The 20,484-nt window shown below is 45.3% G+C and overlaps 1 protein-coding gene across 1 annotated transcript; it reads right to left on the bottom strand.

The window, feature by feature from the left end:
• Positions 1–10,948: 10,948 nt before the first annotated feature.
• On the bottom strand, positions 10,949–20,086 carry LOC134457412 (uncharacterized). Its single transcript, XM_063209428.1, has 3 exons — positions 20,008–20,086; positions 11,829–12,405; positions 10,949–11,148 (listed from the first exon to the last, which is right to left on the bottom strand). The coding sequence occupies exons 2-3, from the start codon at positions 12,403–12,405 to the stop codon at positions 10,949–10,951; spliced, it is 777 nt and encodes a 258-aa protein (XP_063065498.1). The 5' UTR covers positions 20,008–20,086.
• Between the last annotated feature and the right edge of the window lie 398 nt (positions 20,087–20,484).

Raw genomic sequence — 20,484 nt, forward strand, 5'->3', positions numbered from 1 at the left:
TAAATGAGCCAATAACTTTCTCCACTAGGGTAATATCACTAGGTAGGTCAGAGAATCCGTGCAACCACCTGTGTGACAGCCCAGGCGCAGAAGGACTAGGGCCTACATCAGGGGTCCCCAACCTTTCTGGGTCTGAGGGCTACCGAGGGCTACCCAGGGGCTACCGAGGGCCTACTTTTGTTCAAAATCCTCTACTGATGTCTTGACATCATTCCCAAATCACAATATGATTGAATGATAATTTGATTATAGGTTAGAGAAAAAAAATCTCATATTTAAATTAAGAAAAACATACTAAATGACTAAAATCTTGTAGTCGTCACTGTTTATTACGTAACATCCTTGGTGGGCCCCTCAGAAGCTCCTGGAGGGCTACCTGGCGCCCGCGGCTACCTGGCCTAACATGGTGAAGTTACATCATCATCATCATGCAGCTCTTCCCAAACTTTTTCTACCGGGACCCTGTTTTGCACACACACACACACACACACATACACACACACACAGACACACACACACACACACACACATACACACACACACACACACACACACACACACACACACACACACACACACACACACACACACACACACACACACACACACACACACACACACACACACACACACACACACCTCCCATATTCCACATAACAAGCATGTTGTTCCTTAATGGCTAATTTTTTATATAAAATCACAGGAAAAGTGAATATATTTTTTTAATCATACAAGTGCATAGCAACAATTTGTTGAATGTTTTAGTCATGTACAAAGTACTATGAAAGAATACCGTACATTCAAGGTAGGCTTACTTTCTCCTCTCTCTGGAAACGTCCTCCAGCATCTTCACAACCCACTCAGGTGTCTCAACCCCCAGTTATGTACTACATTCTGCTGGCACAATCTGATTGACGTGGGGAACGTACACAGAGATTGTTGTCAGTGCTATTGAATTCATTCCACCTGCCGATTCCAACTGAAATGTTTATATGCTGTATGAACAGACATACACACTGAGTTATGCAGTGCATGTAGAATGCACTTTACATGAGCGTGTACGTTATACAAACACTATGCTTTGAGTGTTGTGCGTGTGTGTGCATGCATGTGCGTGTGTGTGTGTTTGTGTGTGTGTGTGTGTGTGTGTGTGTGTGTGATTGTGTGCGCGCGTGTATGTGTGTGTTTGTGTGTGTGTGTGTTTGCATGCCTGTGTGGTGTGTGTGTGTGTGTGCACTGTGTGCTTGTGTGTCTGTTTGTGTGTGTGTGTGTGTGTGGAAGGGGGGGGTTATGCTAACTCATCAGATCACAAGTTTTAAATGGGTACATCGTACATCATCCAAGTAGAGTCTTCCAGACTGGTCACGACCCCTGTGCTCCCCCTAGTAAAAGGTCAGAGGGCCACTTTATAGGCCTGCCTGCCTGTCTGCCTGCCAGCAAGTACAATCCTGACACAAATCCCTTCCCAAGGAATATCTTTCCAGGAATCTCTTTCCAGAAGGGTCAGTTGTTCCAGGCTAGGGGGAGAGGAGTTCCAGAATTGGGTCCTCATCACATTGCATGTATTTGGTAGGGGCCGGGGTGGAGGAGAAGGGGGTAGTCCTGGACCTGCTGCCAGCTGCCCTGGTTGGCACATTTGAAAGCCCTTTTTAATTTATTTCAGTATATGGCACAGAGTCTAATTTCAAACATGAACCCACCCAGTCACCCAACCTGCCACCCCCCTCCCCCCACCGCCCACAACCTGTGACTCACACCCAAACTCTTCTTCAGTTTCCTATTCTCATCAACACCCGCTGATCTATTGCGGGGGTTCACAAACTTTACCAAGACAAGCCCCCCCCCCCCCCCCCCCCCCCCCCCCCCCCCATATACCAGTAGATTTCAGCCAAAGCCCCTCTAACAGGCTATGCCACACTATTTTGTTTTCTGTGCATCCCCTTTCATAACGTGTTGGAGTTGGTGCATCCCAAAACCCTTTCAAGTGCTAAACATAATACATACTATACACATGTCAAAAAGAAAATGAAATATTCACAGTAGAAGATCCTTCATTATCAATTAGCTCGTCTTGGTTTACTAATTCAATTTATTAAATTATTGTTTTTGTTTGGTTATGTATACATATCCTGAAAACCTGCCCTGGCCCCCCTAACACTACCCCGCCCCCCCAGGGGCTCTCAGCCCCCACTTTGAAAACCACTAATCTACTGTACCAGAACCATAGCCCATGCCTGCACACACTGGTTTAAACTCGTCGTACAACGACATTTCAGATGACACTATGACATCAACACTGACACCAAGTCTCTGGGTCACCAGCTTGCCCATGCTCTCTCTCCCTCTCTCTCTCTCTCTCTCTCTCTCTCTCTCTCTCTCTCTCTCTCTGTCTCTCTCCCTCTCTCTCCCTCTCCCTCCCACGCTTGTGCACTGCTATAACTTGGCAGTACAATGAGATTTCAGATTTCAGGCTCGTTAGTGTCCACTCCCCATCAGTGTCCCGTGCAGGGCCGGATTAACGCACAGGCTTGATATGGCTGCAATTTAGGGGGCCCAAACCGGCCAGGGGGCCCCAGGTTGGCCACAAGTGAAAAATAGCAGAATTCTGACAGGATGCAATGCAATGTTGGAAAATTCCTCTCCCGTTCTTGTACAGTTGTTAGACAATCTATCCTTAAATTGTAGCTTGTTATTATGACAATGCCGATGTAAATTTGTCGTGAAATTTGCCTTCGGGGAGTTAGGGGGGGCACAGCAACCTGTAGCCTAAGGGCCCAGGCCATCTTAAACCGGCTCTGGTCCTGTGCCCTGACCTGCTGGATGGACACCCTGTTCTTTTCATGTAATCTGTACTACATCAATTTGATACGGTTCCTCATGTCTGTCCTAAATGCCCTTTAAATGTCTTTGGAAGCTCACTCTGGAAGCATGTCTGCAAGTACACCCTTGTGCCGTTGTGGCTGAGCATGAAAGCCTTATTTCAAACAAGAGTCTGTGATAAGCCCTTTTCACATGTTGTCAAACACCTTCGAACCCTGAACATTTCTACCACGAAGACTCAAGAGGCAAATGAAAGTTATTAACATTTATTGAACAATTAGACATGTGAATACAATGCATGAATCTGTTTGGCATAGGTTCCCGTCTTCTCGTTGAACTTCGGGGTAGGACGGCATATCCTCCAGCGGAGATGGAGGCGGGCGTAGCCTGCCCCCTTTCAGACGGGAACCACTGATAACGGTGGATGGAGGGGTGGAGGTGTCGTCAAAGTCGTCAAACTGAATGAGTGACACCTTTTTTAAAAAGACATGAATGCGATCCATTGGCTGAGAGGGAGCGATGCATAAGTGATGTAAGGGGGAAATCCCCAATCTCGCGTTGTGATTAGTTGACAATCCTGGGGAATGATGACACGAGTATGATCTGTCAAGAGTGACAAGGATTGATTAGTAAGAGTTTCACAGCCGGGTGCTTCGAATCTCCCTGGTAGAATTTACGCAAGCTCCCATTTCATTGCCTTCAAAGCACGTTATGTTAAGCCTCATCCATTATGCAAGTGGTCAGGGCCGCTGACAGGTTTGGCAGGGCCCAGGACAAAGTCGTCTGAAAGGGCCCCCAGCCCAATACAAACAATGTAATGAGGACTCAATTCTGGGCCCTCTCTCCATGGGCCCGGGACAACTGACCCACTTCGTTCCTGGCCCGGCCGAAGCTGTCAGAGGCCCATGAGTATACATACGTAGCTTCTTACTGCAGATGGTGTCACCGGTGGGCCAAGCATTATTCGCTGAAAATACTCAATTAGATCATAACATTGCTATGACAGTACCCAGAGCGTAACGTTTTCTAGTATGGTACAAGTAGAGTCATTTTTGCAGCGAAAATGTATGAAGAGTGCTATTTTTCCAGTCACAATGAATACTTAGAATTTGATGGTGGTGGTAAGTATTCATGAAAAAGGTAACATTAGTGAATGGGCAGCATGAATTCTGAAAATAAACAACTAAAAATCTGTAGATGCAACATGCTTTTTAGTGTGTGTAAAATTATATTGTAATGTACCGTACTGTAGCTGTTTATGCATTATGCTCCATGAGCATGCATCTCATGCATGTATTTGCCTACATTTACTGCACAGCATGACATAGCAATGTTTTCCCAAGCAAATCATTCTGCAATCCAACAGGGCACCCACACATAGGGCCTACAAATACTCATGCACATGCGCACAAACACAGCCCACACTCCTCCTCTAGAGGAGGATCAACACCCCACTCCAATACTACAACTGATGGGAGTCTCTGGCTTGTCCTCGGTCGGAGGGTCGTTCACCATCTGTCAGACAGTGATGGTGGCATGTACGTGCATGCATATGTGCATGTGTGTGTCCGTATATGTGTACATTTGTGGGGTTTGAATGAGTCTGTGAGTGTGTGTGTATGTGTGCGTGCATGTCTGTGTGTGCATGTGTGTGTGTGTGTGGGTGTGTGTGTATGTGGGACTGGGGAGGGGAGAGCATCTCTGTCAGAGAACTAATGACGCTGTGCATGCACAGGCAGGAGCCTTACGGCATGGAGAGAGAGAGAGAGAGAGAGAGAGAGAGAGAGAGAGAGAGAGAGAGAGAGAGAGACATAAACACTGCATTTAGGCTCTTGAGATTTGAGGGGTTTTTAAATTAAAAGTGTGGGTATGTTAAAGCTGAATGAACACATTCTAATGCAAAATGAACATTCAGCAGGCTTTTTTGCAGGTGCCTTCGGCTAAAAGTAGGTCAAATCCAACATAGTAAGACTGTTGTCATGTAAGCCAACGCATTTTGATTGGACAGTGTAGACAATGTAGAAACATGTTTGCACAGATTTTCATCAACTTTGCTTTATTGAAACATTGGTACAACATCAAAAGAAGATGTCAATTTTTTAGTCAATCACTGAAAATAAAAGAAATATGTGGATATGATGACAGAGGACATAGAACAAATATAGAACAGAAAGTTACCCCACACCTCAGTTCATGGTACAGATATGGTAGTTACATAGGCCTATGTCAGGATATCAAGCAATTATGCTACATTATTGACCAGATTTGAGTGGTGAGAATACAACGGAGCTGACGATTATTTATTTATTCATGTATGTCTTTATCCCAGTGCACAGTTCTTACTCTTACAACAAAGCATGGGAGTGATACTCTGAGGCAAATTACAAGTAATATTGAAAATGATGATGTATGAAATACAATTTATTCAATCCGCTTGGAAATCTGAGCACTTTTAGCCATGATCACTTTCTCACAGGCAGCTGCTATCTACATGACTGTACAGTAGTGTTATCTACGGATGTTCTTTCAAGACTGCGTACCAACAAAATACAGACCCTTGACAGTTCAATCCCAAATATCCTATCATATCATCTAGGTTTTTTAGACTGAACAATATGACTAGGCCTATTTACCAACAGCAGTGTTGTGTTCCCCCTCAGGGCTAGCTCTGGGCCTTCACATGGGGAAGAGCAGGTGGCCAGAGAAGGTGGTGTGGTGATTACCGCTGTCGTATACCCATGCCCCATGCCACAGCTTCACGTACACCACATCTCACGCTCCCACCAGGTTCCCAGCCAGCCACGCCCCCCTGTCATTCTACTCCTACAATCTCTCAATCTAACTCCCCTGTTTACTGATTGCCCAATTATCCAACCCCATTTCCCAATCATCCAATCACCAATCTGCCTCTCATCAACACCTGTAGCCTATTCCCCATAGCCCTTTATAAACCCCTCTCACTCTGCACTCTCCCTCTGACCTCTTCAACGGAGACACACGCTACAGGCCTCGGACCACTTCTTCTTGCTAATCCAAGCTCCTTGTTCCTGGACGCCCAGCTCCTTGACTCCTTGTTTCCTGCTTCGTCCCAGGTTGTACAGACTTTTATGTTGGACATTCATTATTGGATCTTTTCTGTTGGACGACTTTATCTTACCAGAGAGGAACTTTTCAGTTGGACTGCCTATGTTTTGATCTCCTGTGTGATGACGTCAAGTTTCTGTTTCATTCCATCTGCCTTTGTTCAAGTTTTGAAATTAAACAACCTGAATGACTTCTAATCTTGTTTCCTGCCTCTGTGTCATGACAGAAGGTCAGAGCAGGCAATGGAGCCTCAACCATTAAGAGATCAAAACATGGACCCTTTCCAAGGAATGGTGGACAATGCCCGCCAAACTCTCTCCAATCCTGTTACTTTGGCCACCGCTGCAGGAGTTCCGGCTCCGGCTCCGCCTCCAGCTCCAGCAAATCCTCCATTGATGAATCCAGGAAACATGGTGGTTAATCCAGCACCATATTCGGGGACTCCGGAGGCGTGCAAGGGGTTCCTGTTGCAATGTTCATTGGCCTGGGAGATGCAGCCACGCAGATTTCCAACTGAACGAGCCAAGGTGGCTTACATCATCTCTCTGCTCTCGGGTCGTGCTTTGCAATGGGCTGAAAGCATCTGGAGACAAGATGGCCCCACAGTAGCATCGGTTGACAACTTTGTGGCTCATTTCAAGGAAGTATTTGACCTGCCAGAGGGAGACTCCGCCACCCAAGCAAAGCTGCATGCATTAAGGCAAGGGAAGAAGTCGGTCTCGGAATATGCCATCCAATTCCGAACCCTTGCTGCTGTCAGTGGGTGGAACGAGCCAGCACTTCTCACCGTCTTCCGACAAGGGCTGGAGCCCTCTCTCCGCCTCCAGTTGTCCCCCTATGACGATGCAATTGGCCTGGAGAGGTTCATTCAACTCGCCATTCGAGTAGCCAATCGCCGAGAGTGCTGCTTCAAAGATTTTCGCCAAACCTCAGCGTCAGTTACCCAAATGAATGATCCAAGTACAGTGGCAGAGCCCATGCAGGTAGACACCTTACGACTCACTCCTACAGAGCGCCGCAGACGCCTAACCAGCGGTCTATGTTTGTACTGTGGGGCTTCCAATCACTACATCACCCAATGTCCAACTCGCCCACCAAGAACCATGGTGGGTACAGTGAGTATTCCTGCAGTGCACTACAAGCCATTGCTCCTTGAAATTGAACTTTCACATGCTGTGTTCACCCATCCAGTTTTTGCTCTACTTGATTCAGGGTCTGCCGGGAACTTCATTTCAGGGTCGCTCGTCCAACGTCTCCAGCTCCCGAGGACCCGCTGCGCTACCCCCCTCAACGTCCACTCAATAGTGGGTAAGCCCCTAGCCCGTAAGCGGGTCCAATATCACACTAATACCCTATTGATGCGTGTTGGATGTCTGCATGTGGAGAAATTAACCTTTTTCATTCTGGAGGACTCCACAGTTGATGTGATTCTAGGACGCCCATGGCTCATGCAACATGCCCCCGTGATTTCCTGGTCCACTGGTGAAATCCTCCAATGGGGAGATGACTGCCATCCTAACTGTTTTCCCGAGCTTCCTCGTCCCTGTCAACCGGCACCAGCTGTGTTCATCAATGCAACCTCCATTGAGAGCCCTGAGCAGAGTCGTCCTGCAGTTGTTCCACCAGAATACACCGCCTTCAGCGACGTTTTCTGTCCTCGCCGTGCAGCTCACCTTCCACCACACAGACCCTGGGACTGCGCAATAGACTTGCTACCTGATCAGCCCGTACCGCGAGGCGCCGTCTACCCACTCTCCATCCCCGAGCTGGAGGCAATGAAGACCTACATTGAGGAAGCTCTACAACAAGGTTACATACGCCATTCAAAATCACCTGCAGCTTCTTCATTCTTTTTCATTACCAAGAAGGATGGAGGTCTTAGACCCTGTATGGATTACCGAGCACTGAACAAGATCACGGTGAAGTACAGATACCCCCTACCTCTTGTCCCAGCAGCTCTTGAACAGCTACGCGGTGCCAAGATGTTCTCAAAGCTGGATCTGAGAAGTGCCTACAATTTAGTCCGCATCCGCCAAGGTGACGAATGGAAGACCGCTTTCGTCACCCCCACTGGGCATTACGAATACCTGGTGATGCCCTACGGTTTGGCAAATGCACCCTCAGTGTTCCAGGGATTTATGAATGAAATCTTCAGAGAATATCTCAACCTGTTTGTGATTGTTTTCATTGACGATATCCTTATATACTCCTCCAATTTCACAGATCACGTCAAGCATGTCTCCTTAGTCCTGGCGAAGCTGAGAGAGTTCCAGCTCTTCCTGAAGTCTGAGAAGTGCCTCTTCCACCAAACCTCAGTCCAGTTCCTGGGCTATAACATCAGCAGCAATGGAGTCAGCATGGATGAGGGGAAGGTGAACGCAGTGCTCTCCTGGGAGGTTCCTCACACTGTAAAGGAACTCCAACGCTTCCTCGGCTTTGCCAACTTTTACAGGCGCTTCATCCATGGCTTCAGTCAGATCTCAGCACCCCTGACTTCTCTGCTCCGTAACAAGCCCAAGAATCTCTCCTGGAACCCTGAAGCATCAGAGGCTTTTCAGAAGCTGAAGAAGGCCTTCGCATCTGCACCGATCCTCCGCCACCCAAACCCAGAGAAGAAATTCATTGTTGAAGTGGATGCATCCACCACTGGGGTCGGCGCAGTTCTCTCTCAGCACCAAGGTGATCCTCCACGCCTGCATCCCTGTGCTTACTTTTCAAAGAAGTTCAGCCCAGCAGAGCGCAATTATGATATAGGAAATCGGGAGCTACTTGCCATCAAGCTTGCCCTGGAAGAGTGGAGGCACTGGCTGGAAGGATCGAAGCAACCATTCTCAGTCCTTACTGACCACAAGAATCTCCAGTACCTCAAGGAAGCAAGACGACTCAACCCACGCCAAGCCAGATGGGCCCTCTTTTTCACTCGCTTCGACTTCACCATCACCTACAGACCTGGTTCACGCAATCCCCGGGCAGATGCATTATCAAGACTCCATCATTCCGAAGAGTCCACGGATCAACCTGAACCCATCCTGCCAGCTGACACCATCGTGAGTCCCATACTTTGGTCCCTGGATGAGCAGATGTCTGCGGCCAGAGCATCCGACCCAGCACCAGCAAATACCCCTACAGGTCTGGCCTACGTTCCCCGTCGGTTCAGAATCCCACTCATCACGTCAGCACACTGCTCTCCTGGAACAGGACACCCCGGAGCCAATGCCACCCTTTTGCTTCTCCAGGAACACTACTGGTGGCCCGGGATGGCTCAACAAGTTCGTAGATTCGCAGCAGGATGTGTCGACTGTGCCATGACAAAATCTCCTCGCCACCTTCCTGCAGGAAAATTGGTACCCTTACCTGTGCCACAACGACCTTGGTCACATCTCGGTGTCGACTTTGTCACAGACCTCCCACTATCCAACAGCAACACCTGCATCCTTGTGGTGGTTGACAGATTTTCCAAGGCCTGCAAACTCATCCCTCTCAGGGGCCTCCCTACAGCAGCTGAGACCGCGGAGGCTCTTTTCACCCATGTGTTCAGAAACTTTGGCCTTCCTGAGGATGTAGTATCCGACCGAGGGCCCCAATTCATCTCCCGCTTCTGGCGAGCCTTTCTCCGTCTGATGGGGGTGTCCGTGAGTCTAACATCAGGCTATCACCCGCAAACGAATGGCCAGACCGAACGGAAAATTCAGGAGATCAGCCGATTTCTTCGCACTTACTGTCACCGTCACCAAGATACCTGGAGTCAATTCTTACCCTGGGCAGAGTATGCTCAAAATTCTCTCCGTCAACCATCCACGGGCCTGACACCATTCCAGTGCTTTCTGGGACGTCAACCACCACTGTTCCCATGGACTGGTGAATCCTCTGATGTGCCTGCTGTTGACAAGTGGTATCGAGAAAGCGAGAAGGTCTGGGGTGAAGCACACCACCATCTGCAAAGAGCCATTGCTCGTCACAGTCGCCATGCCAATGCCAGACGATCATCTGCACCTGAATATGAAATCGGCCAGAAGGTCTGGCTGTCCACACGAGACATCAGAATGCGCCTCCCGAGCAAGAAACTGAGTCCTCGATACATTGGCCCCTTCACTATAACTCACCGGATCAACCAAGTTACCTACCGTCTCCAGCTCCCAGCAAACTACAGAATACACCCCACATTCCATGTCTCTCTTCTGAAACCCTTTCACTCATCTCTCTCTCCTTCTTCCACAGAGCCTGGTGCCGCTGTCGATCCCCCTTTGCCGCTTCTCCTGGATGAGGGTCCTGTCTATGCCATCCACGACATCCTGGACTCTCGGCGTCGCGGGGGTCGGTTGGAATACCTGGTCGATTGGGAAGGTTACGGTCCAGAAGACCGATCCTGGGTGCGCCGTGCTGATATCCTGGACCCGGACCTCCTTGCCGAGTTCCATCGCACCCATCCCTGTCGACCAGCCCCTCGCAGTCGTGGACGACCGCGACGCCGAGTCTCCTCCTCACGGGAAGCGGCTCCTGAAGGGGGGGGTACTGTCACGCTCCCACCAGGTTCCCAGCCAGCCACGCCCCCCTGTCATTCTACTCCTACAATCTCTCAATCTAACTCCCCTGTTTACTGATTGCCCAATTATCCAACCCCATTTCCCAATCATCCAATCACCAATCTGCCTCTCATCAACACCTGTAGCCTATTCCCCATAGCCCTTTATAAACCCCTCTCACTCTGCACTCTCCCTCTGACCTCTTCAACGGAGACACACGCTACAGGCCTCGGACCACTTCTTCTTGCTAATCCAAGCTCCTTGTTCCTGGACGCCCAGCTCCTTGACTCCTTGTTTCCTGCTTCGTCCCAGGTTGTACAGACTTTTATGTTGGACATTCATTATTGGATCTTTTCTGTTGGACGACTTTATCTTACCAGAGAGGAACTTTTCAGTTGGACTGCCTATGTTTTGATCTCCTGTGTGATGACGTCAAGTTTCTGTTTCATTCCATCTGCCTTTGTTCAAGTTTTGAAATTAAACAACCTGAATGACTTCTAATCTTGTTTCCTGCCTCTGTGTCATGACACCACATCTCCAACCTCCAGCAGCAGGGACGCCCCGTTTGATGGACTTATGCTGCCACCTGTCTGATGACTGTATGCGATGACGATGGGGTCTCCATTTTTATGTAGGAATACCCCAGTGGCGTGGCTGCCACCAACCCCATAAGCAAATACAAGAAAGTGGTAGACCCCTCTGACTGGAGCTGTGAAGATGCCTGTGAAAGTAAGTGTGTGAGAGAGAATACCTTGATTAGGAAGTATAATTAGGAAGCCTAAGGTTTTTACTATTTTTTCTCCATTTTTGGGGGGTGTCTAGTGGAAATGAAATGTTCTTTCCCAAACATCATGTCATACAAATTCTTTGAATTTCATCAAATCTAAAGAGAAATGTTTGCATAATGAAAGCATTATTGTAGGAACAACTTAAATAATTTCTCAGTTCTGCTTTAATGTTTTTATCAGTCAGTTCATGAACATACCCACTAGGGGTGGGCAATATGACGATATTATATCGTGAATCGCGATATTGAGTAAAAGATCGTCTCGAATCTGTCAAAGTGGAGAAATCGTATAGATCGTCTTGCAGTGAGGATGTTTATTATCAGTATCAGAGTGACGTTTTCTCACTTGTGTTGTTGTCTTCACTTTATTCTTTACATTATTGTATTCCAATTGTACACTTTATGAGAGTATCATCAGTGTGTTAATATTTTATTGACTGCAAATTACAAATTGCAAGTATATGAAAGTTATTTTTTGTTGTTTTTATTTTTTTGGATGGAAGATCGTGATAAAAAATCGAAATTGTGATTTCATGTTAAAAAATCGTGATACAACATTTTTGCTATATCGCCCACCCCTAATACCCACACCGACAAAGACCCAGGAAGCCTACCTGTGTTTTTGTTGTAGTGGTTGCCAATGTTAGTGATGACGTGTTTGTAGACCAGGATTGGTGTTGGATGTAGGGGTCCAATGTTACCAGATATATTAAGTGAGGCAGAGAAGGACACTCTCTCTGCCGCCTGTGCCCTCCTAAGTTCCTCTACCTGAATCCCTGTCGTGTTCATCTTTCCTTCCACTGCTTCCAGCTCCTCTACTGTCTTCTTCAGTTTTGTGCTCACCCTTGCTTCCACTGCTTCCACGACCCCTTCTTGCTCCTTCTGTTTCTCTTGCAGCTTCTGGATTACAGCTCTCTGTTCCTCTACTGTCTTCTCCAAACCCTCGGCCTTATCCTCACTAGCTGCCAGCCTAGTTTCCATGCCCTCCAGTTTAGACTTGGCACACCTAAGCTCTGCTCTGGTCTCTGCTAGGAGGCCACTCATCTCTCTCAGCACTGCGTGTATGTCAGCCTGGTTGGTTTCAATGGGGGATTTTGTAGCTGCCACTTCAGTGTGGTCCGCCAGCACAGCCAGGCCACACAACAGGAGCAGCAGAGCACTTACAGTTACCTTCATGGTTGAGACAGGCATCTGAACACACGCGCGCGCGCACGCACGCACGCACGCACACACACACACACACACACAGAGAGAGAGAGAGAGAGAGAGAGAGAGAGAGAGAGAGAGAAGACAGATATAATATCAATATAATGCCAAAATTATTATTAAATTATTAAAATTAGTCACAAAAGATACATTTAAAAGTATACAATGTTTAAGCTCATTCAACCTTTGTAAAAAAAAAAAAAAAACCCTCTTAATTCACTATTCTACAGTATTTAAAGGGCAATTCCGGCCAGTTTGGATTCATATCCCATCTTGGGTGGACCCAGGGAAAAGGATGAAAGGGGAAACCGCGAGAAATTTTCATGCGTGCTGAGCAAAGTTGTTCAATTGCGCTGTTTTCGGTTAAACCCTGGCCCGTCGGGCACATATTTGACCTGTTTTAAAGCTCCTAGCGTGCATTAAAACCCTTTTGAACGCTTTGGCCGTGGTGTGTGGGTCCATACAAGTCGATCTAGTGGTTCACAGTTCCATTAGGTAGCATAGGTACGATACAACAGGAGTTTTCAAAAGTGGCGCACCTACCTCTTTCAGCTTCCGCCTTCCAACTACGTCCGCAAAATGGTTCGCCAAAGTGATACTTCATAGTAATCCATTTTATTTTTGTCCACCAAAGACGAGCCACAAGAAACATATTCACACGTTTTCATGTCCTGAGTTGTTATTGTCTCGCAGATTCACTTCTCTGTCACTGAACGCAGTTTAGTGACATCACGGTGTCACATGACTCCTGGAAGGAACGCCATTCGCTCATCCAGTTATTATACAGAAGCGAGAAAGAGAGGCGCTGTCGTAATATACTGTTTGATATTTTGAGATGGATCCTCCGTTGGGGTAGTTCAATTGAAGAGTTTGGTGGCCATGGTTATCTTTTTCGAACCAGAATATTTGTTACAGATAAAGAATTATTCCTTCCAGGAGTCATGTGCAGAGGCGCATCTTGTCACCAGGCAGGGCAGGCAGCTGCTTGGGGCCCCCGATCCGCTAGGTGGCGAAAAACTCTAGCGTCGAGCTACGGTCATTTACTTGCACGTCCGCGTGGCCGGACTAGTCGGAAGCCGCGGTCTGCGTGTCTGGAAGTTGTCTGTCTCTGCGTTCCATGCACACATTGGCAAACCAAATGACAGCTATGCGAACATGAAGAGGAGTTATCCTTCCGGTAGTGAGAAAAAAAAGAAGAAAAAAGACGCCGAGGAGAGGAAAAAGCAAGACAGAGGTATGTCAAAATAACAACGAATGTTGTGCTGTGCTGCTGTCCATGGTGCTAGCTAACCTAGTTTCACCTGCGTTAAAATGGCCATACTTTTCACGTTGTTTAAAATGACTGTACAGTCATACAGCTGTTTGTTTTAACTTGCAAAGTTAGTTTGGCTCCACGACCCCACACATGGTCGCACTGTGTCATCATGTCACGAATGGTCAGTCTCGGGCGCAAGCTGTTATAGACCACCGACTACCGTCATTACGAGGCTGGAAGCAGAACGCAGGCGGCAGCTAAAAGTTGAAGATGACACTCGAATACTTTCAGACCAGAAGACGTAATCCATGTATTGCTTTTAAATTTGGCAAATTACAACGCACTTAAAAAAACACTCACTGTGGAAAGGGCTGAACTACAAATGTATAAACTGGGAGTGGAGATGAAAGCTAATATCAGCAAACTGGCAGGCTACTATTCTGGCGTTTTTGTTGTTGTTTTAGCGGCTACTGTATTTTAAGTTTTCTATCTAGGCATAAACCAAGTATTTTTACCACCCAACCAGTGACATTTTAACTTTTTTTGCTTTGCTGAAACTGTGTTTTTAAAGAATTGTTAAAATAATGTGGAAATATTTAAAATGTAATGGATATGTCATGTGATTCATAGCCTACTAATCATCCATTATTTCCCATATACATTTATTTAGGGTCATTGCTGAAGTTTTTAACACCAGCGGTGCCTAGTAAAGACAGCCAATGCGATGAGGTGTCCTCCTTGCCAACTGATGGCTGTGAGTACAGTACATTACATCTAATGTCATAGTCTTGTACATAAATGTCAAAGTCTAATGTCAATTTTTCTTTTTCTTTTTATAATTGTGTATTTTCAGCTCAACCCGGGCCATCTTCTGCTCAGCAGTCAGTGCCAAGTGAAGAGGTTCAATGTGATGATGTCTCATCTTTGCCAGCTGATGACTGTGAGTATAACTAGTACAGTACATTTACATTTTATGTCAAGGTCTATTGTACATACATGTAAAGGTCTAATGCCAAGTTTCTGATTTTTTTCCTGTTAATAATTGTGTATTTTCAGCTCAACATGGGCCATCTTCCTCTCAGCAGTCAGTGCCAAGTGAAGAGGTTCAATGTGATGATGTCTCATGTTTGCCAGCTGATGACTGTGAGTATAACTAGTACAGCACATTTACATTTTATGTCAAGTTCTAATGTACAGTTGAAGGAGAGGATTTTGCACATCCCAGGGAAAGGTGCAGGACAAAGTAACTGTAGTTTTCAGAGTGAGAAGTCTGCACATTTAGGATCCTTTTTGTTGTGTTTTATTTTTTCATGGCAGGATAATGTTTCGACCTCAACAGTCTTCTTCAGATCTGAATGTACATACATGTAAAGGTTTAATGCCAAGTTTCTGTTTTTTTCCTCTTCTTTTAATGTACTATTTTCAGCTGAACCCAGGCAGTCAGCATCATCCCTCAGCGTGTCATCGGCCAGCAGGCCGTCCGTCTCCACATTCTCCAGTGCATCTACCTCCATTGCACAGTCAACACTTGCCTCCAGCAGAATAACAGATAGCCCTGCCCCTGCCAGTCCTGACCAGGATGTACTAATACCACAGACAGATCAGACAGCCTTTTCAAGTGGTACTTCTGATATCAGTAAGTTCTACAAATCTCTAAAAATGTTTAAATGCACCATAACCTATAGCCCCATAATGCACACTGTTCCACCAGTAGAACGCTGTAGTAGTCATTAAAAAGTTAACTACCACAATACTACACTACTATGACATAACATAACACAGGGCCTTTAATAATGCACTACAACTTGGTCATTGTCATTCTGGTAACAAACAATGTATAATGTTGTGTCTTAACAGCCAGGTGATCCTATGTAATTAAACTACTTTATGATATTAAAACACTTTTTGTCATTTCAGCTCCGTCATCCTTTCCTGGTGAACCAGAAGTTATGTGTTGACGCCCAGGGCGGGGGCTGGCTACTGGTTCACCAGGATACCGTCATCGCCCTCCTTGAGTGAACATCATGAAGATGACGACGTGCCACCCTCTTCAAAAGGTTTAATTATCTCAGATGACCCCGCACAATGGCCAGATGTTCTCAGCCCTAGTCAAAAGTGTGATGTAGTCAAAAAAGGACCCATACAGGTAAAAGACATGCTTTTCCCTCAAAATGCAGACAAGGGTCCACGGAGGTTCACCAAAGACAGTTACAACATGGTGATGAAAAATGGGGAAAAAATTCATAGGACATGGCTTGTATACTCTGTTAGTGCAGACGCAGTGTTCTGTTTTTCTTGTAAACTCTTTGGAAAGCAGGACAATGCACTTAGCAAACAAGGGTTTAGAAACTGGAGAAACTTAACTGGCCATTTGAAGGAGCATGAGCATTCAAAAACCCACATCACCAACATGAGAAGTTGGCATGAGCTCCAGAGAAGGCTCAAAAGCAAAACGACAATTGATCAGACCAACCAGGACCTTTTACATCTTGAAGTGCAGCACTGGCGAGGTGTTGTATCCCGAGTGATAGCCATAATTTGTCACCTGGCTGAAAGAAACCTGGCTTTGAGGGGACACACAAATGTGCTTTATGATCCTCAAAATGGAAATTTCCTATCCCAAATTGAATTGATGGCAATGTTCGATCCAGTCATGATTGAACATCTGCGCAGAATTCAAAACAAGGAAACCAAAGTGCACTACCTTAGTTCCACAATACAAAACGAAATAATTTCTCTTCTTGGGGAGAAAATACTGGAAGAAATTGTGAAGAGGGTGAAAAAAGCAAAGTACTTTTCAATCATCATGGATTGTACTCCAGACAAAAGCCACACAGAGCAACTATCTGTTGTATTAAGAGTGGTTAACTGTGAGCCATCAGTTGGTGCATCAATAACGGAGCACTTCGTCGGATTCATTGACGTGGAGGACACCACCGGCAAAGGTCTTAGTGAAACACTCTTGGGAAAGTTGGACCACTTGAACCTGGATATTGCGAACTGCCGTGGTCAGAGTTATGACAACGGCAGTAATATGATGGGCCACAAGCAAGGCGTTCAGGCCAGGATTTTGCAGATCAATGACAAGGCATTGTGTGTGCCGTGCAGCAGCCACACCCTTAATCTTGTTGTGTCTGACGCTGCACAGTCTTCAGTCACCTCTATTTCATATTTTGGTGTACTGCAAAGATTGTATAACCTCTTCAGCTCATCTGTTCAACACTGGGCAGTTTTGGAGCAGCATGTCACACAGTTGACAGTAAAATCACTCTCAACAACCAGGTGGGAAGCAAGGATTGACAGCGTAAAAGTGGTTCGTTATTTCTTGCCAGAAGTTGTGAATGCGTTGTCTGCCCTGGAAGCCCACTCTGTTGCAAAAAAAGACACCGTGACACTGTCCACCGCAACCAGCATTAAAAAGGAGCTGCTGACATGGCGGTTTGTGCTGTGTACTGTTATTTGGTACAACATACTGTACCAGATAAACCGCATTAGCAAGCTGGTACAGAGCCCCAGTGTTTCTCTGGAAACCCTAAAAAGAGAAACCGCCTCAGTCAGACAATATCTTGAAAACTTCAGGGAAAATGGCCTCCATGCATCTGAAACGGATGGCAGGGAAATGGCGGAGGCACTGGACATTGAGAGGACCTTTCCTGCAAAACGAAAGAAGAAAACCACTAAACAGTTCTCATATGAGGGCCAGGAAGAGACCCAGTCTTCTCCTGAAGAACACTTCAAGAGAGAATTCTTTCTATCTCTAGTGGACACAGCCCTTACTAGTCTGAATGATCGATTCAGCAAACTGGAGAAGGTGTACGACCTTTATGGATTCATTTTCTCAAAAGAAGACATTCAGAAAGCAATTCAGAATGCAACACTTGGAGAGAAGTGTAGGACACTAGAGCGAAATGTCAATGACCTTGATGCTGAAGATCTACTCCTGGAGGTCAGGGCTGCATACCATGCATTTCCAGATGATGTATCTTCTCCAAGAGAGATGCTGGATTACATTTATAGGGAAGATCTTCTGGATCTGTATGCAAACCTGAGCATCGCCCTTCGCCTCCTCTTAACCCTACCAGTAACAGTAGCTTCTGGAGAGAGAAGCTTTTCATCTCTCAAGTTAATCAAGACATATCTCCGATCAACCATGTCACAAGATAGACTTTCAGGTCTAGCAATGATCTCCATTGAACACAGGGTGCGAAGGTCATTGGACCTTGAGGACATGGTTACCGCATTTGCACAGGCTAAGGCCCTGAAACAGATAATGTGAAGACATCACTTGTGTTTCTCAAAGGGACTCTACAGGGCATTGAGGAGACAGGTGGAGGGTGGGGTACTCAGTTGCCAATGGTTGCACAATAGTCTATTCTATTTTCTTAATACTAAGGGGGGCATTAGTGGACTTATAATAAGGTCAAGGGGCTGTTTGCAAGCTTACAATGAGGGCAAGGGGGTATTTGTTTAAAAAAAGGTTGAGAACCTCTGGCCAAACATTTAAACACTCAGTTGAAAGGGGTTTTTGTTTCTTTTGTAAGTGAATTGACAATGACTTTGCACAATGAACAGAAACTTGAAGCAATGTGAGAAATGCAAATCACAATTTGTTGTTGATTTATGAAAATGATGACTATCTATTGCAACTTATTCTAACCTCACTTTTTATAACCCTCTTTAAAGGGTTTTTTGTTGTTGTTATTGTCTTTTTTTTAAGTGAATTGACAATTACCTTGCACTCTGTTGAAATTAACAGAAACTTTAAGCAAACCTGAAGTTTGTAACTTATTCTTATTGCACTTTTTATTACTCAGTTTAAAGGGGTTTTTGTATTTGCTATTATTGTTATTTTAAGCGAATTGACAATTACCTTGCACTGTCTGTTAAAATGAACAGAAACTTGAAGCAACTTGAGAAATGCAAATCACAATTTGTTCATTTTACAAAAATGATGATGACACTCATCTACTTGTTACTTATTTCTAACTGCACTTTTTCATTACTCAGTTTAAAGTTTTTTTTGTATTTGTTGTTATTGTTGTTTTTAAGTGAATTGACAATGACCTTGCACTCTCTGTTAAAATGAACAGAAGCTTGAAGCAACTTGAAAAATGCAAATCACAATTTGTTGTTTATTTATGAAAATAATGTCACTCATTTATTAGTAACTTCTTCTAACTTCACTTTTTATAACGTGTGAAATAATAATAATAAAAAAAATCTGTTCACAATTTGTTCTAGATTTATTGAAATGGTGCAAAATTTCACATATTTGCAACATGGGGCAAAAAAATACTATTATCATTTTTAGGTGAATTATTTATGTGACGAAAAACGACATTTTGGGAATTTCTGCTGCGGTGGGGGGCCCCCACTGAATTTCCGCTTGGGGCCCCAACAGACCCAAGAATCGCCTCTGGTCATGTGACACCGTGACGTCACTAAACTGCGTTCAGTGACAGAGAAGTGAATCTGCGAGACAATAACAACGCAGGACATGAAAACGTGTGAATATGTTTCTTGTGGCTCGTCTTTGGTGGACAAAAATAAAATGGATTACTATGAAGTATCACTTTGGCGAACCATTTTGCGGACGTAGTTGGAAGGCGGAAGCTGAAAGAGGTAGGTGCGCCACTTTTGAAAACTCCTGTTGTATCGTACCTATGCTACCTAATGGAACTGTGAACCACTAGATCGACTTGTATGGACCCACACACCACGGCCAAAGCGTTCAAAAGGGTTTTAATGCACGCTAGGAGCTTTAAAACAGGTCAAATATGTGCCCGACGGGCCAGGGTTTAACCGAAAACAGCGCAATTGAACAACTTTGCGCAGCACGCATGAAAATTTCTCGCGGTTTCCCCTTTCATCCTTTTCCCTGGGTCCACCCAAGATGGGATATGAATCCAAACTGGCCGGAATTGCCCTTTAAGTATAAATTCAGCCAATTTCAACATGCGGTTGTAATGCTCACACTATCCTGGACTTGTCAGTACCTGAGAAAAAAACATCTTGATTTATTCCCAATAACATCCAAAAGGTTATGCAACATCAGCAGACAAATAGCAGACATTGATACCTTTTGGTAATATTTGGAGTAGGCCTATAGATTTTTTTTAAATGTAAACAAAATCTGTCCCCATTAGAATAGCTCATATCTCGGAAAGGACTGAGCCAAAAAATTCAGCATCATGGGTACTGACAAGTCAAGGGTATCGTGAGCAATACAACAGCATATTGAAATTAGTAGAACTGGTCCTTTAAGTAAGTACTGTATGTTGGAATGATGCTGCGCAATTACAAAAATCAGTGGAGTTTTTAGGCTGGCTTACCTAGTGTCTGCAGAATGCAGGTGATAGTGGTTGTCTCTTCTCCCAAATAAGTGTCTTCCACATCAGCTCAGTGTGTTTTTGTAGGCACTGGTCACTGATGTGCCACTGTTTATAGTAGCCAAGTGCCAACCCACACTGGCACTAACATTAGTCTAACCTGTTCACTGAAAATACCGTATGCTGTCGACTTTCCTCATTCTTGTGAGATGGCTTCCAGATAAAACCTGGTATTTGTCTATGTGGGCCTCAAAGTGCCATTGCATTAGAACACCAGCCCCAACGTTAATCATCTCTCCAGTCTTTTGTTAAAGATGGGTCTAAATGTTTCTCGCCATTCCTGTCACACTGTCTGAGTTGATGGTGAACAACAGAGCAACACACATTAATAATAATAATAACAATAACAATAACAATAATAATAATGACTTAGACATGTATGGCACCTTTCAAGGAAGCCGGGGTTGCTTAAGCAAGTAA

Source organism: Engraulis encrasicolus, chromosome 10 (genome assembly GCF_034702125.1).
Source record: "Engraulis encrasicolus isolate BLACKSEA-1 chromosome 10, IST_EnEncr_1.0, whole genome shotgun sequence".
Taxonomy (NCBI): domain Eukaryota; kingdom Metazoa; phylum Chordata; class Actinopteri; order Clupeiformes; family Engraulidae; genus Engraulis; species Engraulis encrasicolus.

Excerpts from the sequence above, each read along its gene's own strand:
- LOC134457412 (XM_063209428.1), bottom strand. The coding sequence starts at position 12,405 with ATGCCTGTCTCAACCATGAAGGTAACTGTAAGTGCTCTGCTGCTCCTG. Across the intron at positions 11,149-11,828 it reads CCACTACAACAAAAACACAG|GCATCTTCACAGCTCCAGTC; the intron begins GTAGGCTTCCTG and ends TTACTTTCACAG.